We start from the raw sequence: 24,364 nt of genomic DNA, 5'->3' as shown, positions 1-24,364 counted from the left end.
AGAACAGCTGGAAAGGCACAAGGAGGGCTCCTTCATGTTGGTGAGATCCAGAAGGGCTTGATCGGGGTAAGCAGGCTTGAAAACCTAGGGTATGCATTTTGGGGACATGAAGGGAAGAACTGAAGGTGTTTTTCTCTTGTGCACTCACAGAATTCAGTTACGACTGAGGATGCCAATCAACTCCTCAAGAGGGATAAATGGCAGCTGCTGTCTCCCACCTGTGATGAGATGTTGAGATTTTCAGTCTCTGTCTTTCCAAGACAAGTCTTGATGAGACACTGTTCCCCAGGATGTGTAAGGGAGGACGTCAGTGTTGGCATTTCACCCTTGTGCTGGGGTGGGTGGTGGTGAGGGGGCGTACTGGGCTGATGCTTGCAGGACCCTGGCACTGCAGCTGTCCCCAGAGCATCCAGGAGTTGCCACCAGGCTGGCAGGGGACATCAGGATGGGGAGTGCATTGGTGGGAGATGCCATTACACCTCTGTGCTCTCAGAGCTGCAGGCACGCTGGAAAACGTGGCTCCCATCAGCTACTTCAGTGCCAAGTCCACCCAGCGGCACAGTGAAGAGTGATCTGCGAGGTGCTGCCGACCCGCCCTACTGCCCTGAGAACCTGTCTCCCTCCTTTGCAGCCCTTCCACCCTAAAGCTCCGCACCCGCCTGGGCTGGGCGCGGGGAAGCCCTGCACTCACCGTGGTGCTGAGAGCGCAGCTGGGGCGCTCATCGCTGCCTGAGCGGCTGCGAGCGTTCAGGGGAGCAGCAGGGCGTTTGGGGCAGAACCCAGGGAGGAGGGTGACACGCCCTGTCCTTGTCCGATCAGGTGCACGGGGGTTCCCGCAGCGGAGAGGAGCCGGGCGCGCTTCTCGCTGCCCAGGATGCTCTTCACGTTTCAGCGGCGGCCGCCGCCGGGACGGGCTCAGCTGGGGCCGCTGCTGTTCCGGGGGCTGTGTCGGGAGGTGTCCCCGGTCCGGCCGGGGCAGGGTCGCCGCCGGTGCCGCCTCCTGGCCCGGCTCCCTGGGGGCCGCTCCCGCCGGTGTTTCCGCGGCCGCCCCTCAGGCCGGGCCGGGGGTGCCCGGGGCGCGCGCCGACCCCTCAGGGGAGGAAGGGCGGGAGCGGCGCGCGGGCACGGGCGCGCGCGGCTCCGCAGGTGCGGAGCGTCCGTGAGGGGAGGGGGGGGCGCGGGGCGGTCCCGCGCGGCGCCGGCCCCGCCCGCCCCTCGCTCCGTCCCGCCGCCCCTCCTCCCTCACCCCCTCGCTCCTTCCTCCTCCTCCTCCTCGTCCTCGCCGCGCTCCCGCCGCTCCGCTCCGCGCGTGCTGGAGGCGCAGCGCCCCGCGGCCCGGCAGCGGCACGGCCGCCCCGTCGGCGCCGCGGCGCGCCCGCGGAGGGGCGGCGCTGGGGGCGGCGGCTCGGCGGCGGCAACTTTTGGGAGCCGGCGGCGGCAGCGCGGAGGCTGCGCGGGGGATGGCGGCGGCCGGGCAGCGGCGGCGCTGAGGCAGCGGCGGCGGCGCGATGCCGGCGGCGGCCGGGGGGCTGCTGTGGTGGAGCTGCTGCGTGCTGGCGGCGGCGGCCGGGGCCCCGCGGGCCGCCGCGGCGGCGCAGGCAGGTGGGTGAGCGGCCGCGTCCGTCGGCAGCGGCCGGAGCGGCGCCTTCCCGACAACTTCTCCGCGTCCCGGTGCCCGGCGCGGGGTGCGGGAGTTCGTGCGGGTCCCGCGGAGCGGCGGCGGCCAGAGGGCGACAGTCCCCCGCGGGAAGCGGAGCGGGGCCGGCGGTCGCGGATCGCCCGCGCAGCAGCGCTCCGTGTCCCGCTCGCTGTCCCCGCCCGGCCCCGGGGCCGCCCTCGCCGCCGGGCGCCGTTCGTGTCCCGCAGGTGCCGCCGCCGTCCCGACGGGGCCGCGCTCCCGAACTTGGCATCGCGGAGCGCCGGGCGGCCGCGGCAGCGCTCGTGCCCCGCACACCCGCGTCCGGCCCCGCGGCGCAAACACCGCGCCGAGCTGGCTGCGCTCGGGGGAGGGCGAGCGGGCGGCTTGGAAGTTAACGCTGGAATCGGCGCTTCTTCCTCCGGCAGGGTCTGCCCGGAATTTTTAACTTTCTGGAGGGAAACTTGCAGCGTTGGCTTGAATTTTGTTTTCCTCTTGGCATCCGAGCAGCGCTTTCTGCCGCCGTAGTACGAGATGTGCCGGCTCAGTCGCCCGGGAGGGCATGGGGAATCGCCCCCCGCTGCATCGCCCCTTTGCTGTGAATAAAACATTAAAAGGAAATTTCTTCAGTCTTTGTAACTTCGCTTTTTTTCTTTTTCTTTTTTTTTTTTTTTTTCCTCCCTTCCCTCCCTGGTGATGCAAAATTTATGCTGTTTGGGCGGCATTGGTGCAACAGCTCCTCGTTCTCACAATTTAGTTTATATTTTGGGGCTTTATGTAACAGAGAGAAGGAAGGATACGTTTGGTGAGAAGCGAAAGGAGCGTGTCCTGGCTTTGCCTGTCTGACTGGGCTTTGAAGGCGGTTTTTGATCTTGGGACACAGTTTACTTTTTCGCTGTGCGATTGTTTCCTAACCCTCGAAATCGGGAGGGGTGAAATGCTGGGCTGCTGCTTTCTTTTGTATATTCTCTTCCTGCGGTTTGAGTCGGTAAATCCCCGCTGAAGAAGAATGGCAATCCTCGTTTCACAGGCGCTGCTTCTCTGTATCTTTTTGGCTGTTTACAGGCAGCCTGTTCGCCTCACTTGATACTTTTCTGTCTCACACTTTTCCCGTAGCCTGCCCCGGTTTTGGGCAGCAGCCGTCCCCACTGGGATGCTCCCGTGTTCTCCAGCAATCCTTCCCACCGCTCGGACCGGGCTGTTGGCGTGGACGATCACAAAGACCCTTCATTGCTGGATTTATACCCCAGTGAAAATAAAAAGCATCGGTCCAGGGTTGCTCACCTGCCTTCCTGTCTTCTCTGGGGAAGCCTCCTGGATCTGTGCTGCTGAAAAGCCTCTGTGCCCTGCACTGTGCAAAACAGAAAATCCGTTTATTAAAATAGAGGGGTTGGAGTGACATTTCCTATTTGGAGGGGTTTAGGCACTGCTGTGGGCACTGGCAGCTAGTAATGATTGAGCCTTGCTACTTGGTGCTTGCTGGAATAACAGGGCAGGCTGGACAGGGAGCCATGATTTGCAAGTATTTAGGACCCCCCAGAATTTGGGCTCTCTTGGCTTTTGGGGAGCAATAAGACGGGGCTCTGGCTGCTGCCCTCATTTTCAGTGCATTGAGAGAGATGGTGATGCCGTTGCTCGTGCAAGCCGTTGCTCTTGGCCAAACTTTTGATTTCATTATCCTGTGTGTAAATATGTAAACAGGTTGGGGTTTTCTAATTTCTTCTGTCTCCGTGCTTGGGCATATAATGTTTGCAGTGCACAGCTCAGTCGGGGTCACGTGAGCCAAACAGCTTGGGCTGTTACCTGGAAGCTGGTGAGTCTTTGTTCTGCTTGAAAATAGCTGATAAATTAACTCCATTTTCTGATATGTGGGGTTGGTGAGTTGTTAAATAATTACAGCCAAATTAACTTAGTCTTGTTTGAAGTATTCAGTATTCAGCTGTTCTGAGAATAATTGTACTTCAAATATTTTTTCAGTTGTTTTTCTTTTTTTTAATTTCCATTTTAAAAAAAAAATTCTTTTTTTTTAAATTTTATTTTTTTATTTCCCAGTGAGAAGCATGTTCAGGCTGATGTATGGGCAGTCTTTAATTTCATGCCTTTACTCCTCTCTGGGCCGTGTCGGATGGGACGTGCTACATGCCTTCAGAGAGATGCAGCTCCTCTCCTTTGCTACAGCCCTCCTTGGCACCTCTCCCGTTTATTCCGCCACGATGTCTATTTGATGGTTAAAATTAGGCTGAGCTCTGAGTGCCTTTCCAAAGGCACGATAAATATTGCCTGGGAGTTTCAGCCCGTCACTGCCATCAGAGAACCTGGCCCCTGCACGAGGGTTCTCTGTCGTTCTGTCTGGGCCTTCTCACCAAAGTGGAGTGGGCGCTGCTGTGGGCTCAGCACCGTCCTGGGTGTGCCTCCTGTGCCACACAGCCCTTCAGGTGTCTGCAGGGACATCTCTGCATGGTGGGCAGGGCAGCCTGCTGCTGTCCCTGCCTGTCCCCTGAGAGCACTGCGAGCCAGCACTGCTGCAGGGCACAGGAGCCTGGTTCTGGTGCCGCTCTTGGGGCAGCTCCAGCACGGGGCTGCACCACGCAGGCTCCGTGCCTGCACCTGCCCTGCTGAGAGCGGCACTGCTGCGTGCCCCAGTGACTGAGTTGTGACTTCGCTTTTAAAAAAAGAGATGGTAATTGATGTTTATGTGTATGGAATTTGGCACTAGGAGCTGTGCTTGTAATTAACATGAAAACAGTAATAATAAGGACCTGAAATACATGCCTTATGAGTAAAGCAAATGAGACTTGGCAGTAGCAGCTCATGAAGAGGAAAGCCTTTTTCCTGAGCCTGCACGGTAGTGAAGTAGGATGGGAAGGAGGGAAAGGCATGTTTGGTCCATGGCAACAAAGGGCCCAGCACCCTGTGGGTGCTCCTGGCTGAGCCCCAAGTGCTGCATTGCGCTCCTGACCGTAATGTCAAGTTGTTCTGAAATGTGCCCTCAGTATTGTAGCAGGGCAATTAGCCACACACCTTAATGGAATTAAATGTTTTATTCTAGATTTCAGGAGGTTTTATTTTGGTTGGGTTTTCTGTTGTTTTGTTTTTCAATTAAATTTAAGCAAACCGCAGCACGTTGGCTCACCCTGTATCTGGAAGCGCAGCCTGTGATCCAGATCCTTCTCCAAAGGCTTTTTGGAGAAACACCTTTCCGTGGGTCACAGGCCAGAGCTGGGGAGCTGCTGGGCTGGGAGCTGAGCCTGTCCTGGGCGGTGATGATGGGGCTTGCAGAGTGGCCAGCCCGCAGCCCGGCTCTGTGAGCATCTCTAGGTGGCAGCAGCCCCCAGGAGCTCCCGGCATGAGGACGAACCGCCCGGAGCCGGGGCTGCAATTTCCCAGCTTCTGGTCCTCCTGCTCAGCTCTCCTCCACACCCCTTTCCCAGGCCGAGGAGCAGCTTTTTACGTGGCTAATGGGGAATGAGCCGTCCCTGGAGTCCTGTCCCTACCTCTTGTGCCCCTGCATGTGTGATAGGGGAGGTCTAAGAGCACACTGGGAGAGTGACCCAAACACTGAAGTGCTTAATATGAGCAACCAGAGGAGCTCAGGTGACTTGTTCTGGACGACTTGTTAAGATAAACAGTAAGTCAATACAAGACCAGTGACTGGGTGCTGAAGGTGAATGAGTTCAAACTGGGAATAAAGTGTAGGAATTGTTGTGATAAGCTAGGAAAGAAAATAGAAGATAGTCACTCAGCAGCACGGGCTCAGATCAGATGGTCATTCTGCAGTACGTATAATTGCTCAAAAAGATGATGTAGCCCATAGGTTTCATTTATTTTTTGTGTTTTTTGCAAGACAACAACCCCTTTCTGATTTCCTTAGGACAGTAAGGGTGGGGCAATAGGATTGTCCCCTGGAAGCTTCTGAACTTTGTGTCCTGCCTGTGCAGATTGGGGTTTAGTGCTGTGCAACCAGGCATTTATGCTCTTAAGTGATGGCAGCTCCGTGGAAACAGCTAAGCCAGGTCTGTCTTGTGGGCTCTACACACTCTCAATGCACTGAGGCAATTTTGCTGGGAAAGGAGAGGGGGTTTGTTGCTGGGATTTGGTTTTTACTGTGGCAGGAGCGAAGGCAGGTGAGGGCAGCTGGGCAGTTTCCTGTGAATCACTTGTGCGCTGACAAGTCCTCAGGGTGTGCAACAGGCTCTGATTTTCACTGACTTGAAAGTTTTGCTTTTGCAAACAAGTGCAGGCTGCTGGTGCATTTTATGTGTGCCCACGTAGCCAAAGCTGAATTATCCCATGGGAGTACGCAATCTGCCAGAGAGATTCATCATTTCAGCAACTTTAGTTAATGTTTGTTTAGCGACTTCTTGTTTTGGAGGAGCAGTTTAAGCTGTGCTCGGTGGCAGTTCCCTTGTGATGAGCTGTGTGTCCACGTGATAAATGGACTCATTTCTGCTGTCCGCTACCTCTGCTGGGCATATGGGCACATGCCAAGCCTCCTGAAGTCTTTGAACAGCTGCTGCTATATATATCTCCTTATTTTCTTTTTTTCCCGGCCTGCCAGGGGAACTTGTCCTTCTTCCCACTTTGTATAAAGGGTGTGCAAAGTCCAGGGCAGATGAATATTTGCTCGTGCATCAGTGATTCGTGAGGGTCTGATGTTGGCTGATGTTTGGGCAGCAAAGTCAATAATTCAAACTGCAGGAGCACATACTGGTCACACCATAAGCTTGTGCTGAATACCAAGAATATAAATATATATGAGGAATAGAAATTCATACTGCAAAGAGTATCAAAAAATATTTTTCTTTTATGGTGGTAACTGCTTTTTGTTTCTATGCCTGAAGCCTGTAAACTCTAGCTTCTGACAAAGGAGGTAGGAAAATCAAGTAAATAAAAGGGAAAGTAAGCCTCAGACTTTCAGCAGATACAGTTATTTTTGAACTATAAAAAAATGATCAGTCATTGTATAAGTGTTCTTGTAAAGTCCTTTTTAGTGACTTCTAAGATTATACTCATGTTCAGCTCCTTTCTCTCCCAATGTCTGTGCAGCTTCATGTACAATAACTGAATGGGCATTTATAACTTGATCTTCCCTAATCTCCTAATAAGTCAGCAGTGCACCGTGGGCTCCTGTCACATGGTGACATGCTCCTGTGTCTCATCACCAGCTGCTGTTGAGCTCACAGAAATACAGAGCTTGCAGAAATCTTCCAAAATCCCACTGGGAACCACACCAAGCTCAGAGCAGTGCTGGCTATGGTACCAGGGTCTGAGCTACCCCGTGGCAGGCAGGTCTCCCTCCTAGGCTGTGTTCCCAGAGGAACTGAGGAGGAAGCTGGGCTGTGGGACGTGCTGCTGCTGGACTTTAAATTCATATGCAGAGGCTACTGTGGCACTGCAAGGCATTATGTGACCCTGCCTGCAGCTGCTTGACTAAACTGCCTAATAAATGTCTATTAAAGAGAGTTGTGATACCTGACCTCTCTCTTTCTCACCCCTCCCGATTGTGATTCATGTAAGGAATGGATCCTGCCAGAGGAGGATTGGATAAAAAAAGCTTGCATGCTGTAAGAAACAAAACAAAAACCCCTTCTGAACAAAATTGGGTTATAGAAAAGTTGTAAAAGCCCAAAACTGTGAAACAGTGGCCCAGCCTTGGCTGTTGCATTGCTGCAAGGGGCAGGACACTCTTGTCCCGGGTTGGTGATGAGACACTGTATAAAGCTCTGAAACCTGTGCCTGTCTTACTGACTTTAGCTGTGGCTTGGCTCTTTCTGCTCCGCTGAGACTCTCCAAGTGGCGTTTCCATCCCTTTGGCTCCTGTTTTTCCCAAGAAAGCCTCTCCTAGGGGCAGGCACCTCTCAATTGCTGCCTCTTGCTGAGGTCCCTGAGCAGATATTGCAGGTGTGCTTGCACGCTTTGCATTTCAGCGTATGCTTAAATAACCTTGGAGTGCAGAGCTGAATGTGCAGGGAAGAGATTAGTGGAGGCGTTTGGCTCATTTGAAGCCCTGTGAGCTGCTGAGGACCTTCTCTTGTGGACATGGCTCCCGTGGCAGGAGCTGGTACGGGCAGGTTGGAGCTGCTTTGGTGCATGCACAGCAAGAAAAACCATTACACTTAACTTGATACATATCCCAATGTTCAATTTCCATTAATTGAAATTACGTTGAAATATTGAACATTTTAAACATAAAAGTTTATGTACCGTGGTTAGTATGCTAATGGAATATTTTAGTAGTCTTTTAAGGTTAATGTCGCAGCCAGATGCAATGATAAGCATTTGTTCCTAAGAATTATTTTGCTTTAACCCCTTTTCCAGGATTTGTCCGTATTCTGGTGAGTGCTCATCGGCTGCACTGTGCCTGCCAGCCAGCTGTCGTTTTAAGGTGGTCTTTTTGTCATCCAATCCACTATGCAAAGTTGAATTGTAGTTATTTTTGCTCATTATCTTTGGCAGTAAAAATGTATTTATCTAAATTTAAATTGCTGTTTGCTGAGGATATGTGGCAGTATTTAGAATCCAGTATTATTTTATTATATCTTTGAAAGGATAAAAAAGGCTCATTTATTTCAAGAGATATTTCTGCAAGCATGTAAAAATGCCAGTGAAGTAGCTAACGTTTTCCAGTTGTTGTTCACTTCAAATTTAGCAACCATTGTCCCTGTTGATATATTTGATGCTCTAAAAATGTACTTGCCATTAAGTAGGAAGCTGAAGTGATTGGTAGGCAGATAATATTCTTCAGTAGCTATTAATAATGCTCAGAGGACATATGCATTGGAGTGTATGGAAAAAGCCATGGAACTGTGTAGGACGGAGGCAAAAATAATGCGTGTAGCTGTTTGATTTGAAAGCCATCCTTCTGTACGGCAGCGGCTGCTGCCTGAATTAGCACATTGTGAACAGGAGAAACCGATATGCAAACTGAATGGTGTGCAGCTAATTTGGTTTAGAAAATTGAGGTTCGATCCCTGCTCTTTCACTTCTTCCATGAGCTGACTCAGGCCCGGTGCAGCGTGTGGGGACCCCATTCTGTGGGGGGCTTTGGTGGTGGGAGCTGGGAGCTGTTCCTGCAGAGCCAGCTTTGCTCATGGGAACAAGGGAATTAATAGCCCATTAAGAGAAAATGGAAATTTTCAAAACAAATACAGAGTCATTGCCACTCTTCTCTCTTCCTTTGTCTGTTTCTTTAGCCACAGGAGGACTTCTGTGCCAGTGCTGCAAGTTTCTCCCTGGATTTCTCAGCATAGAGTATTTCTTTGTCTCCCGGAGTTTTGAACTGCTCTTAAAATCATGCATGCTTGGATACTCTCGTGCAACAAGTTTCAAACTGCTGCCAACTCACGCAGCTGCGCGGCCCTGGTGTCACCTGGGGCTGCACTGTGTATTGGGAAGATCATATTAGAAAAATGTGGAATTATTAGAGCCTATAAATAGTGGTGATAACTTGTACAGCATTTATGTTGCCCTCGTGCTGCATAACACACTGAAGTCCTGGGCTAGGTTTGTTTCTTGTGTTGCTTCACGTGCCGCTGTGAAACTTCATTATATCACGATATAACAAGCAGCTGCTGTGTGAGTAATGTGGTGCCTGCAGCACAGGTGGGGGGTTCTTTCTGGAGCAGCCAGAAGCAGCTTCACATTTTCCCTGCCTTGGTCCAGCTTCTTAGAAAGGAAACAAAATCAGGTCTGTGCTGAATGTTTCTGGCTGTCCAAGGGTTTTGGTGTTCAGCTTGAACTGTTAATAAAATTGCTAATAAAAGATTATTTAAGAAGCTTTCACTTTCTTCTGGTAGCCAGAGATTGGGGACAGGAGGAGATTCCTAATCTTCCAAAAACAGAAGGAAAAATAGCAAACAGATTCACACAGTGTTATTTGCTGCAAATTTCTTCATGTTAATTTAAATCAAATATCTTGGATTGTGAGACTCTCAGTCTTCACGAAAAGAAGAAGAAAAATCTATTGCTTCTCTATATGCAGAGAAAAGTCAAAACTCATGTAGCTTAAGAAATGTGAGAAAAATACCAGTGATTGTTTTTATAAGCCATATTTTTAAAACCCTTTGTAGTATTTTATACAGAGGCTGATTGAATTGTGGTTTTGCAGTGTCTTGCAAATATTGCTGGTGAAATTTGTGATGGAAACATGGGTTTATTAAGACTTAATAGCTTTGGTCCAATTGCTGCCACGACATGCGGTTAAGGCATTAAAATATGTGGGCTATGCCTCATGCTACAGTACAGTAATTACTGGGTAGGTGTCCTTTGGTACTGGAAAACAGTCTTGCCAGATGTTGCTGTTGATTTGAATAACTCCACTCTTGCTGAAAGCCCATGGAAATGAGAAAAAACATGGCAAATAGTGACTTTTGCAAAAAGAAGACTGTAGAGCGTGTGTGATTTCTGTAGGTCCTCTCTGTCCCAGATGGATCTTGTCCTTGTGGGTGTAAACCTTCTGCTCCAACACTCTGTACCTTGGGCTTTTCCTGTGTTAGAAGTGTCCAAATTGTTCCAGGCTTTGTGACAAGTGCTGTGACACTTGTTTCCTTTTGGGTTCTTTTTGGATCTAGTCTGATTTTTAAATTGATGTGATGAAATGACGTTAACTCCTGGTACATTCCTGACACAGGTGTTTGGGACCCCATCGTTTTTGACTTACTGGTGACTGGGTCCTTGTGTTGGGTTGCCCCTCAGGTTTAGATTTGTTTGTGTTGCTTTTTGGGGCCAGTGTCAGGTTTTCATTGTTTGTCCTGAGCTTTAATTCTGATGTTTCCTTTGGGCACGGACGGTGTTTCAGTACTTTATGAGGCAGTGCTGCTGCAGGCTGGTGAAGGATGAGCACTGGAGCAATGCCAGCAAGGAGGAGGGATGCACTGCTACCTGGCTTGTTACTCCCCAGTTTGGGTAGTGCTGATGTGAGCCAAAGTGCCAGGGTTTCTTGGGTTCCCAGCTGACTCTTGCAGAAGATCGCTGAAGCTCATCTTATGTGTGTTCCTTAAACCAGCAGTTGAATAAATTCCCTGAGAACTAGTATGAACTGCAGCATGCCTGTTTTTCTAGGAATATCTGGAACAAACCCCTGTTTATTTGGTGGCACAGTCTGAGGCTTATTCTGGTGGGTAAAATAAAGCTTTACTTGGGAGACATCAGTATGAGGTGCTACAGCAATATCATTTTTTGATGACACAAGCCTGGCTTAGTGATATTAAGGAGGATGTATCCGGGTGCCTCAGCACAGGACTTTAGTGTCTTGTGGAGATGTAATAAAGAAAACCATCAGTGTAAATGATATGTGAATATAAATATAGAAAACTATCCAAAGTATCAGGGAAGGGCAGAGAGGAGCAAAGGCCACCTCAGATCCTCTGTGGTTTGGGTATAGCTGTGGGGGATGAACTGCATAATGAAAATGCCTGAGGGAATTGGAGTTGCTTTTCCCTGGATCTCTGCTAGTGCCTGTGGCTCAGGGACTGTGATATCAGGTCATCCTGCTGATGTGCTTCTTGAGAGGTGGCAGTGACTACTTCAGACTGGTAGTCTTTGTTTTTAACACTCTAGTTAATTTCTTTCCCACCAAGTTTAGGTTTCCAGCAATATAATTACTTATGGATTTGTAAGTCAGAAATGGCTTGGTAATTTCTATATTCCTTTGCCCCCAGTAGCAACAAGCATCTTAAATTTAATGCATCATCCACACAGAAAATTGATATTTGGCCAAAACTCACAGGCTCTGACAGCTAATCTTACAGAGCTTTTGCTTGACATGTAAAATAGAGACTTGGGGTTGACATGCACAGGAAAATTGATGGTATTTAGGATTATTCCATAAAAGAAAAATACTCCTTACTATTGACTGAAAATAGTTGAGGATGATTAAATTTAGATAAAAACCTTTCCCTAGAGGTCAGCAATGCAAAGGCCTGGGACATCAACCACTTGGATCATGTGCAGAAAACCCTGCAAAACCTCATACTTCAAAGCTGGATTTTACTTTATCTTCAGGATTTGTCTAAAGAAACTGTACTCATGAGCTGCTGACCAGCTTGCTAAGAATAGGTTTCTTTTAATGTGTTTGTACTTTGATTTTCCTCCCTAGAATACATCCTGAGTCACAAGAAAGCCCCAGATGTCTTTCACTGAAAGAATTACAATAGGTAACTTCACGGTGCTTCTGATGGAGATACCTGGCATGTTTGTACAGATATTTGAATCTCAGTTGCAATTTAAAGGACTAAAGTTTCAGCAGAGAAGCTTGTGGCTCAGTTTGATGGCCATTACGCATTACAGCAAGGTTACATGATGCTCTTTTTCGGGTAAATACACATTTCAGCATCTTTTTTCAATGTTTGGTTTAGGGTCAGTAGGTCCGGATAACTGGGCTTCAAAACCACTCAATATATATTTATTAAATAGAGCATTTGTGCTCTGCAGAAAATGTAAGACCCAATTTAAAAATTAGGCCCACGCAATTATGCAGTCAGGTAATCGCATGTGTAATTGCTTGCACAAATGGTCAGTTGGATGTGTAACTGTCCATTTGCATGCAAAATTAACCTATTTTGCAGACTGGGCTTGGACTATTCATGGTAGAAAACATGGCTTTCTGTGTTGTCACACCTTACCCCTCCATTGTTTTCTTCCTTTTATGGGACTGGTGTGATTTAGTCTTCACCTGTGTTAGAAACAGGTTCCTGAGTAAGTCCAGTGCCCTTGGGCTCCACTTTTTTGTGCGCCAGATCTGTGACAACTGTTGAAAAGATTGTGAGGGGAATGTGTGTATTACACCCATGCATGTATTAAATTTAAGAACTGCTAACACATGTATGAACAAATTGCTCTGGAATTTACTGTTTTGATGACATTTAATGTGATGCTTTCACAGTGGCAAAAGAAGATAGTTTGATTTGTATATTTTTATGTGTGTATTTTCACATACACTTCAGAGTTACTTTTATTTTCCTTTTTTATCTGGTGTGCTGTCAAAACACTTCTTTTCAATGAAAGAGTTCAAAGCAACAGCTGAGGAATCTGTATAAATACAGTCATCACCTTGCAGTTAGTGCAAAGACTTGTTCCTCTGGTGCTGTCCCTGGGTGCTCACATGGGCAAGGCTTTTTGTGTCTCTGTTGCCACTCCATGTGTTTGAACAGTAATTCTCCTTTTCCTGAAAATCCAGCATAATTGTGTAACTGGCTCAAGGTGTGTAGGCTTTATCCTTCAGACAGAGGTGGTGGTGATTTTTTATCAAAATTTGGTGCTTTTTCTGAGGAGGGTATACTTGTTTGTACCTTTAGAAAAAGGTGTGTGCTTGTTCTTCTCTCCAGACTAGGATGCAGGTAATACTGTTCAAGTTGTTCTCATAGAGCAGGGAGCCTTGCTGCCACCCATGGCATCATCTAACTGTGCACATTTTAGGGCTTGGTCTGGCACCTTCTCATGCCTGAAAAATTAAATTTGGCAGAAATCTTCAGTTGTTGTTGTCTGGGACCTCAGAGTTTTGAAGCTCTGAACAGCTGAAACCACAGGCTAGACAAAGCCTTCAGGCCTGACCTGGGGCAGTGGAGAGGGGAGCGCAAGAGGGCATTATAAATTAAATCTCTCTTATTTAAAATGCTTTGAATGCAGCTTTTCCTCACAACTTCAATGGCAGCAGTGTCGTGGGGCACTGCCTGTGTGGGTGCTGCTGTGCAAAGTGCCCACTGCTGCTGTGTTGGTGGGTGGAGGAGCAAAAGCGGTTTCTCATCTGGCCCTTTGAGCCAAATCCTGCAGCTTTTCCCTGAGAATCAGCAGGCTGGAGTGGTTATCTGCACATCAGATCGGCTGCTGGTGGTCCAGATGTGGATGCAGTGTTCTGCTCCTGGTAGCTCTGCTCCTGCTGCGGTGCTGCTCCCTCCAAGGAGGGATTTTCCTCAAGCAGTGCCCCAGTGCGCATGTGGGGAGGATGCTGGTGCTGAAGGGCGAGGTGGCACCTTGCTTTCGTGCTGGGCTGTCTCCCCAAAGCGATGGCACGCTGAGCCCGAGAAGGATTAAGCAGGAGCATATTAAGGTCACTTTTTATTCCTGAGCTAGAGGTTTATGTCCTCTGTGCATATTAATTTCACAGCTTGAGATATGGTAGAAAGGAAAGCAAATAAGAGTACAAATGTGTTGGGTAGCCTCAGAAATTGAGCTGCAAGAGAGAGCAAAAGCTAACAAGCTGCTTTTCCTTTCAATGCTGCATTAGCATGAATGCTGTAAAAACAGTGGAAAGATCCAAGGCAAAACTCCAAAATTACTAGCATTATATTTTAATTTTGTTTGTATCTGTGTGGCATTTAATTCATTTTGGCTGGTGTTTGTGGGAGGTTATGGGGACAAAGAACAGAGAGTTGCAGGTTGCTGTATGCAAAACTAAAATCTTTTATGTCTTACATGCTTATAAAACAGAGGTTGCAAAACTCTTCCTTGCACCTTCCCAGTAGCTTTGATGAGGGTTGCACACCCACAGAGGGTGAGGGAGATGGTGTCAGAAAAGCACAGTTCGTAGTTGACCCGCAGCCAAAAACACAGGTGGAGGATTGCCCTGATGGGTGCTTGAAAGAGGCAGCCGGGAGTGGGAGTGGTGTCAGAGCTGTGTCCTGGCAGCTTTGATAAATTGAAAATCCTTTGACTTTTTGTGGGATGCACAGGCAGTCTTTTCAAATTCCAGTGTGGGTGATTGCATTTTCTTTAGTCCTCTGTGTAGGACCCGTCAGCCTTTGGGGAAGGTGGGAGCTGGATAGGGGGTTTATGGGCAGGAGCTGCTGGCTTTGTGATGTTAAATGTGGGGTTGGCCTTGCTGAGCTCCCCAGTGCATTTAGATGTTGCTGGGAAAGTTTTTGTGGCCATTGATGACCACCTGCTCTGTTTTCTGGTGTCCGAAATGTGGTTCTGAAGACCTATATGCTCTCCAAAGCCATGGATTTCTAGTCCATGGTGTCAGTTTAGCTTCATGACATGATCAGCCTTCTGAGTAAAAGTATAAAGCCATAAAGCATTCCAGGATAAGAAGGGATAACAAGATGTGCTGTGGAAATTATAATACTAATTATATTGCATTAGTGCAGAGGAGCTAATAGCTCTCCTTGCTCCATAGCAACTGCTGTGCTTTGTCACAGGTACTGCTGTGGGAAAAGGCAGATGAAGGGGTTAAATTGTGTTATCCAGGAGCAGCCAGACCTGCTCCCTTCTAAGTCTTGTTCTGGAGCTGTGTGACTTGAAGCACTGTGGGGTCGGTGGCTGGGCAGGCTTGACCCCACGGCTGGAGAGGGGATGAAAGCCAGTCCCACAGGGGGCATGCAGAGCCTTTTTACACTCGTGTTTGGGTCCCTCTGCCTTCTCCTGAGTCACCACTACAACTTCCACAGCCTCCAGTACAGACTGGTTTATCTCAACCTGAACATGTAATAAGATATTACAGGTGAATTAAAAGATGCTTTTATTAGGGCAGTTTTGGCTTACTGTGAGCAACCTAAAAATAGACTGTGGATATTCTTGATCTTTAGAGACATTAGCCTATCTTTAAAAAACAAGTAAGGAATGAGGTATTTTATATACAGCTCTCAGAGCTGTATGAAAAAAAGCAGACTACAAAGCACAGCGCAGGAAAATTGATTCATCATCAATTTATTGCATGGAGCTCTAGGCAAGCTCATCTCAAGACAGAACAGAGATCTATAAAATCTTTTCATCTGAAACTATGAATTAAATTGGGAGGAACTGCTGATGATGAGAGGACAGAACCAACTCTTAAACCAGACATTCTTTTGGGGATGGGTCTTCTGCTGCAGCAAGATTTTCACCAGCAGAGATGTGGGGCTTAATTCTTATTACCCTGCTTCTCTCCTTACATTGAATCTGGCTTATGTGGGAGCAAGCCTGTAATACTCCCCGTGTTCTCCCCACCTTTGATTTCAGTATCAGTGAATTTCTTCATCAGTGTGTCTTGTTAATCTTGCAGTTTCTTTTCCTGATGTGTTCGCCTCTTCTATTGCATGTGTGGATTCTTTAAACCTCCTACTGACAAGGAAACTTGACTTTTTCAGCTGGAAGCTTCTGAAAACAAGCAGATTCATCTCCGTTGTAAGATCACTATGTCAATAAATTAAACTTCATATATTCTCTTCAAAGAAGTGAGTGAGAAATGTTCAAGAAGTCCTGCCTGCTATTTTTTTTTTTTTTTTTTTTTTTTGCATAGGGGAAAGCTGTATTATGTCAGCGACCTGTAATAAATAGCACTGCAATGAGAAGCGACAGCCTCATTCACTTTGCATCCATGCAGAAACAACTAAGCTCTCTTCCCATGCCATGAGAAAGAAGAAAAACAAAAAGCGAGAAAGAAGGGAATTAAAGAAAATAATTGACCTTGGCTTGCAGTTGCTCTGGTACTAGCAGGAAGCAGTCTACCAGTGAGACCCCGAAGTTTTGTGGTGCATCACCTGTGTTAGTGCAGACTGTGCAGCCCAGAGTGCAGCCTGTGTCTTCCTCCTGCTGCCTGGAAGCGTGGTTAGCCAAGCTCTTAACTGGCAAAAGACAGTGGTTTGGAAGGCTGAAGTATTTTGACAGAGGGTGGGGAGGGAAGGAGGAAGGACTTACACAATAGTGAGGTGTGGTATAGTCAGACCAACTCTCTGCAACTGGTTGTTTTTTCATCTCCTGGATTTGTCAGAATTTATGGTGATGTTAAGCTAATTTGGAGGTTTTCTTGCAAATAATATACGCTAAATAAAAGGGGGAAAATGTAAAAGGCCTTTAAGAGTACTGGTTGAAAGCAGACTAAAGGAAATGTACTTTTGTACATATTTCTGTTTGTAACGCTGTTAAATCTCTAGGTGGTTTTCTTTATTGCTTTCTCATTGAGGTGTTTGATTTTTGAAGTTTCTAAAACGTCTACCAAAAAAACCCTACTTTTATTATGCCAGAAAGTTTCTGGGGATTGAGAACAGCAATCTCCACTGGCTTTGGTGTGTTCTGGGTTGGATCCAGCACGCCCCATCCCCTCTCCTGGTAGCTTTTCATAGGAGCTGCTCATCCCACTGTAGCAGCCTGGCTCTGCTGTGGGATCCAGCAGGTTGGGATGGCTAAAGCCCTCCTTTGCTTTGCCTGGGAGAGGGGAATGGCAGCTGGCACACTCTTTGCATCAGGCTGCTGCTGAGCAGAGTGCTGGTGTTCCTTTTAGTGTGTCTGTGTGTCCAGCTGTGTTGGCTGCTGTCTCTATGGGGCTGCACAGGCCTGCACTGGAGAGGGAGAAGAGCTCTTGCCTGCAGAGGTGTGGTTTCCCATGCCAAGGTGAGGAAGGTGGAAAGATGCAGGAGGAAGAGGGCAACAGGGGAGAGGGAGTACCCAAACCAGTTTCGTTTGGTTATGGTTAGGGGTTTTTTTATGGTGTTTTTTGTTTGTTTTGTTTGGTGGTTTTTTAGGAGCCCTTTCAGGCAAGCCTCACTTGCCCAACATCATCATCTGCTGGGGTCATCCTGCAGTAAATACAGTTATTGGTCCTGCCCCTTGCTGAGTAGGGGTGGTGTTGGTGAAATTGCACTCAGTTATCTCCCCCAGCAGTGTGCCTGGTCAAGGCTCCTCGTGGTAAGAAAATGCAGGTCTTGTACCAGGGAAAACTCGCTTCCCACTTTTGGGAAGTGTTCTGGTCCCTGTGAGCTTGTCAGAAGAAACACATGTGCATTCCACTGTCAGCTGCATGCTTTGGTGAAGTACACCTTGTTCATGTAGAGGTGCCATGTCCCCAAAAACCACACAAAACCTCCAGCTGGGATTTTGCATGGGCTGACCAGCCCCATCCTTTCCCACCGGCAAGGAGCAGAGATGCTCTCTGGAAAGGAGTTGCCACCATCCCACACTTCAGTGGGGGCAGCAGCAACACAGGGTGTCTGGTGAAAAGTGGGGGAGCAGGGTAGAAGACATGCTGGTGTCACTGCACCAGAGAGGCTTTGGGACAGAAATGCAGGCAAGAAAAGAGCTTGTTTTGTATTTAAGCCTCAATATGAAAAGAGTGGGACACTTAACCCTTTCCTTCTGTACTTTCCAATATCCAAGGAATGGGAAGATGTGCAGTAAAAGCAGTTGTGCTGCTTCTATTTCTTTGTGGGACAAAGTTTTCTTGCAGCTGTTTCTTTATTATAAATTAATTTGATATTCAGTGTATAAGCAGTAAAAATAATTAAGCCATTCAGTATTCCTGCAGATACCCTGTGTACTTCGGGAAGTATTTTGTTAGGTTTCAGCATTAGTTAATGGATGCTTACAATAAATTATCACTTGGATTGCCTCTCATTTCTTTCTGCTGAGTGTTTTTCTTTAACATAGAGTGCCGTGCAGTTGTGATTGATGGTTAATGGATCAATACACATGTGTACTGCTGGCATGATGCTGCCTGCCCCTCTCTGTGACCAGGTTTGGGTTGGGATGAGGAGGTGGTCATTGCTCTCTGTCTCACCAGAGGGCCTGGGAAGAAGTTGCCCATGTTGTGCTGAACTCCCTGGCTGTGAAGATGATTGTTTCTCTGTTCTTGGCTTCACGGCTGGGCAGCATCTCTGGGTAGCTCTTTATTTCTGCCTAGTTGGACCTGTGGTAACTTCAGTGTCAGGTTGAGCAGTTGAACTTGGCCCAAAACTGCCAGGATTTGGAGCACGTAGACAGATATAACCTGTTTTACAGCCATCCAAAATCCAATTTCTGAAGGAACTTAGTGAAAAGTGAATAGGAGAGGTTGTCTGCCTGTGTTTGGTTTTTCTTGATATAGTGCTTTTAGGAGGTCAAACCACTTTGTTTTGTTATCTAACTATTCTTTCCAATGTCTCATTGTAAAGCTTTTGTTAATTAACATTTAATTACTGGTTATGATGGAACCATGGGAGTCTTATCTGAAAGCAAAGCAATTGGCATACGGATTCATTATGATCAGAGCAACCCTAATGAATGCCAAATTAATTCATAATAATGTGACACTAAAATGTTAGGCATATTGTTAATAATTACAGATGTGCTTTTACCTTATCCACTTTTAGTATTATTGCTTTTAACTATGTATACCAGAGAGCCAGCTTTCCACTACCTATCTCTTAACACTGGTAATTCCACAGTCTGCTTTAGCTGCAAATAGCTTAATTATCCGTTCATCTCTTTCACAGTAATTAGATACAGCATGAAAGCCAGGAAGTTGATGTAAATAAATGTAATTTATTTTGGAGATTCTGTAACTGTGGGTTGTTACATAAAAGTGACAATGTAAATAATGAGGATGGTCTCTTGCTTGCTGTCTTTCATGGGAGAAAGGGGAGGGGAAATATGTCAAACATTGTCACACTTGTGACTTACACAATTTCTGTGGTTATTTGTAACTTATTTGAGAACACATAGTGATTCATTTTAAATAAAAATCTGTATTTGATTTTTGGTTTTAACGCAAAATACCTAAAACCAGTTTTCTGTGTTAAACGCAGCTCTTGAGTTTTCCAGCTTGTATTTTACGGCTTTGCAGCCGTATTTATTTTATTGGTTTAGTTTTCTTGCACTTTCAGAATAGGAATTCTTGAAACAGAAAAAAAAAAATCACTGTCCTAATATCTGTGCAATACAGTGGTGGGAGGATAGAGGCACATTTTCATAAGGTGTGATAGGAGGATAGTGTATATTGTCAGGCAGCTTTATTGCTTAAAAACACCTATTTCACCATGCTCCAGAATTCAAAGGTGTTTATTAATACTTGCTCACCTACCCAAATCACTTCAGTGTTCTCCTTTCCCTGGTCACAAAATACTTGCAGTGAGGCTGCAAGTATGTAAAAATTTGCCATGGGAAAATTTGATGAAGATATCATGTCTGTGTTTCTCGCCACTGCTCGCCCTACCTGCCTTAAAACTTGGAGCCTGGGGGATGTTTCTGGAACAGCAAGAAAAATAAAATTAAAAATTTCTAAAAAGTGGAATTTTAATCTGGCTAGAATGAGTGTAAAATTACTGAGAGCCTTTGTGGGTGTCTGTGCAGGGCTCAGGCTTCACTGCATCACCACGGATCTCACGCTTCGCTCTGCGTACAGATCCGTGTGGATGTGCAGGTTAGGTTGAACTGGTGGTAGTGCTGAGGCATGCCATGGTCCATTGCATCCTGCTGAAGCAGTAATGTCCCAGCATGGTTTTGTCTGGCTAAATAAAGTTGGTTTTGAGCAGAAGGCATCACCCTTGGGTTGAGTTGCTGTGTCACAGCCATGCTCCTCCACCGAGAGCAGCAGGAGTGGTTTTTGTTCAGCTCTGTTTCTGCTTTTAAATTACTACCAAGAGCAAAAGGTTGTTTTTTTGGTTTTTATTTGTGCAGAAGAAAACAAACTGAATGCTTTTTATGTTGGTGGAAAATAGTGATCAATTATAATTAACTTGAACCATCTTCTTTCTTTTCCCTCTGTGAGGAGTGCCTTACTATTGTTTTTGTGGAGCTGTGGGAAGTGCAGTGGTGCTGCTTCCTGCTCCAACAGTTCTTCACTCTTTGCTTTGGCAAAACAACCTCTGCCAAGAAGCTGGCTGTGAAATCCCTTGAGTTCCAGGTGCTGCGAGGCAGCCCCTCAGAGGGGTGTTTCTATTTTATCTTCTCTTTTCCCCGCTGCAAACAGCGGCGTGGAAGCGAGAAGGAAGGCTTCCATGGGCTGCGCCTCCAAAGGTCATATAACACTTTATGTTTTCTCCAACATGACACAGCGTGACAGAACAAAGTATTTATCTTGTGTACTTGTCAGCTTCGTTCTGCCAGCTCCGAAATGATGAAATACTACCGAATATGCTGCTGCTTGTTTCCTTTAGGGACTTGTGCTGATTTGTTTAAAGTGTCGTCTGCACCCAGTAAATGCTTCATTTATTACAGCTGACACCTGAAAAATATCTGAGGGAAATATATCAAGGCATCACACAGATTTTATTTTCGTTATTTGTTGTTGTGTACTTACGTCTTATCACGAATGAAGTTCCCTAATGGTTAGGTATGTTTTTTGAGAGTGCCACCTGTGTGTGTGTTGAACTGCTGCGATGGGGTTTCTGGAGATGCGCTCCAGTTCCGTGACAAAAATGCATTTTGACTCCTGACAGGGTCAGCTTAACTGTTAATTATCGTGGTGAGTCACTAATGAGCTCTCGCCTCAGGAACTTTGTACAGCCTCTCCTCAAACTTTTCCCCATTACTTGTTCTGATGCTTAAGCAAAATTAAAAATAGATCTCTTGCAAAAGGGGTGGGTGGGGAAGCAAATGTTTAAGATGGTTAAGTGACCCTTGTAATGGTAATATGTGATGCAAAGGCTTTCAGATATAGCTCTCAGTATCATATTAGGCTTTGTGGATGATTTTTTAAAATATTTTTGTTTTACATAAGTATTTCTCCATTGTCCCTGAAGAATAATGTGAAATTGAAATTCCTCTCTCAGCAAAACAATCAGTGTAAAAATAACAAACATCAAAGAGAGAGGGAAGCAGTTTGCTCACAGTACTAATTGCTAACATTATCATGTGTCAAAGTGAAGAATTAAAATGTGACTCTAAGTTCCAAAAAGTGCACTTGCTGTTAGTTCAAAGGCCATGTGAGGTTGAAGATGTGTGGGCTAGCAGGGCTACAGACAGTATTAGGACCTCTTGCAGTTCACTGATGAGTGCAAATAGGAGCTTTGGGCATGCAGAGGAGCCCCTCTGACTGCTGCTTCAGTCAAGACTGCTGCTTTGCTTGGGTTTAGAAAATGCACAGCACATTGTGTCTGCAATTTCCTGTGTCCTGCTCTGTATGCAGGACATCTCTGCAGTCACTGTACAGCGTGTGTGTGCACCTGTGCAACACCCAGTGCTGTGTATTGGCAGGGGAAGTGATGGGGTCTGGGTTTTGGATGTTCTATGCTATTGAGCCTGAGTCATCTGCACAGGGTGTGCCACAGAAGCTGTGATTGCACTGGAAAAATCCAAATCAAGGAGAAATATAAGGATATTTATAGGTTTTCCTACCCCTAGGTAAAAAACCAGTGCTGGGGAAAGAAGGCCTTCTCTATACAGTGGGAAGTTGTAAATGGCAAGTATATTGCATGCTTTCATGTTGTTTTGCTTTACAGCCGTTGTAACAATTTTAGTTAGTGAAATTAGATTCCTTGCTTGAGTAGCATCCTAGTTTTAATTTACTGAGATGTGCTTTCTACTCGGTGCGTGCAGGTTGGAGAGGAAGAAGGGCCCCACTCCTCAGCCTTTTTTCTCACTGTGGCTCTGAACAGGGCAGCTGAAGAGAGCTTTGCAGTGATGCTCTAAGCTTGTCCTAGGGTTTACTGGCATAGCCCTGTGCCAGCCACTTCTTCCCTGCCTTGGTTTTCATTCCTTTCTCTGTTTTCTTCTTATGGAAAGATTGGTTTGGATGCAGGGACTGTTTTTTGTCCCCCATGTGGCTGTTCACAGTGGCACCTGGATTTTAATTTGAGGTGGGAGCATTAGGGAGACAGTTGCCATGATGGTTGTACAAGTCTCATGAAGATGGGGCTGAGGAGCTGAGCTGCTGTGTTATCTCTGTGTCGTGGTGAGCAGTGTTTTCTGCTTGGCAGTGTGATCTGCATGCCCAAGGTTTTCCTGACTTGAGGTGCTCCTTGTGTGTGTTTGCTTCCAGAGGTGTGAGAAGGTGGGGCTTGACAGGTAGCTGTGGAAGTGGCCAAGTTTCTACCCCAGATTGGGAGGATTTGGCTTGAGTGGGAATTGCCAAGGGAAGCAGGTGATGCAGCCCTGATGCAGCCTTCTGATCTGACATAAAGCAGGGATGGTATTTTGTCCCTGTTCTAGGTGAGGCAGGCAGAGCTTGTGACAGTTCCTTTCTCCACCAAAATTTGGCTAATCACAGTGAATTAAGAAGCTACCCTAGGTATGGGGCTGAATTTGTCATATGTGAGGCTGAACATCTTCCTGGAGAGGAGGGTCTGAGTGCCCCTGCAGGAAGGATGAGTGCTTGCTTGAGGCAATGACAACTGAGGGTGCTGGTTCCATTAAATTGAATATGCTGGGAAAAACCATCACCATTAAGCTACTGGTTTTATGCTCAGGAAAGTTTGGCTGCATCTCAGTCTTACCCCTTTCAAACAGAAATTGCCTCTCATTGCAGGGAGAGCTTCAGTGAGGTAGTGAAGTGTCCTCTGTGTAAAGGCAAACTCCTTAAAATCTAATTGGTGTCAGTCATTTCTATGCTGGTATTTCACTGCTGCTAATTTAGCAAACAGATGGTGGTCTATATTATGGCATATGAGTTGGGCTTTTCCCAGGGCCAAATGATTACCTCCCTGGTTTTCAATTAGGAGAGCTTGCCAGTTACCTGGAGTGGTTTTCCTTTTAATTATGCACCTATTAGGGCAGGTCAGTAGCCAGCCTAGGGGAAAAAGCAGAGAACTCCGTGGTGTGAGCAAATCCTTATTGGGAAAAACCCATAAAACCAAACACAAACTGAAAAGCCACATGATGGGAAAGAGGAGGAGGTGCACAACAGGGGCAGCATGATGCACAAGTCTTTTTTCTGCTACTGTGAGCATTGATAAATAGCTTTGAAATGCCTGTTTGGCAGGTTGTGGCACATAGGTGGCTGTAGCACATGGGAGGAAAGGTGAGGTCTGGAAGATGCTGTCTGCAGGCTCTATGCTTATTTTTAGCTCAACAGAGTTTGCTGGTTGAAGGAGACAAGCCAGGAGGAAAGGCAGCCCCTGAGCAACCTGCAGGAGCCTGCTGTCTCCCCGTGCTGGTGCAGGTGAGGGCAGATGTTTGCTTAATGCCAAGGAGCAGCAACACGTGGTCCTGACCCATTTATGAAGTCTCTGATTGTCATCTTCTTTCCTATCCCAGCTAATAACAGTCCAGGCAATGAAGAGATACTTCTCTCATAATTATGAACATCTCATTTTCCCTTTGAGTCTCGTGTTTAAATCATCAGTTCTCCTCTTAATCTGAATTGTTTCCTCAAGCTTATTTTCCTCTGTGGATCAGGCTTTTATTGTATTTTATTTTGACGAGACCATTCATCTTCCTGCTGCTCTGCTGCTACCCAAACCTGTTTCCTCATTGTCCTCAAGGACCAGGAAAGGAGATGAAAGAGGCTTTGGGCTTGAATCAGCCAGTGATGAAGTTTGGTGTCCTTTGGGATGGAGACATTAATGCAGCATCATGAAATATGAGTTCTGTCTTCACTTTGGGTGACTCTGATAATGTAAGAACACAGTTAATCATATTTGGCTCTGCAGAGGGTGTCTAATCTGGGAAAAACACCTGCCCTGAAGATGGCAGGAATATGTGAGAGGAGCAACAAAATGGAAGGAGGAGCTCTAGCAGCACACACCACTTGTGTAGGGGGATGCAGCAGTGCTTGGGGCAGCCCTAATTGACAGGATGTTGCAAATATCACAGATTCTCCATTTGTTGATGTGTGCAGCCCTTGAGTGTGCACCTTCTTTGAAGTCTTCCCCAGATGAGCAAAACCTGTTACTTGGTGCAGTTTATGGCCTATTAAAAGGCAGCACTTTGTTGCTGAAGTGCAGCAAAGTGCTGGGTTTGAGCTTTGTTTGGCTTTACATTGTAAATGGGGAGCCACTCAGAACTCTCAACTTGCTCAAAAGCAGTTGTTTTGGTTACTTGAGTAGCTGATTCAGGCCCAAAATAATTACCTTTTATTTATTAGCATGTTAAAATGCCTTTAATTGGGTTTTGTTGCAGTCT

General features: G+C 46.7%; 1 protein-coding gene across 4 annotated transcripts in view; it reads left to right on the top strand.

Annotated features, from left to right (window-relative positions):
• The first annotated feature begins 1,256 nt into the window (after positions 1-1,256).
• ERBB4 (erb-b2 receptor tyrosine kinase 4) overlaps positions 1,257-24,364 on the top strand; it is a 587,866-nt gene continuing 564,758 nt past the window's right edge. For 2 of the 4 annotated variants that reach the window (XM_030278010.4, XM_041717640.2), the window contains exon 1: positions 1,259-1,602. In XM_030278010.4, the coding sequence (XP_030133870.4) occupies positions 1,509-1,602 (94 nt within the window). In that variant the 5' untranslated portion in view covers positions 1,259-1,508. Of the gene's footprint in view, positions 1,603-24,364 lie in introns of all 4 variants that reach the window. The other 2 variants (XM_041717639.2, XM_041717641.2) reach the window with 2 other exon arrangements.

This window comes from Taeniopygia guttata, chromosome 7, assembly GCF_048771995.1.
Source record: "Taeniopygia guttata chromosome 7, bTaeGut7.mat, whole genome shotgun sequence".
NCBI classification, from domain to species: domain Eukaryota; kingdom Metazoa; phylum Chordata; class Aves; order Passeriformes; family Estrildidae; genus Taeniopygia; species Taeniopygia guttata.
This window is presented reverse-complemented; position numbering and strand designations above follow the sequence as displayed.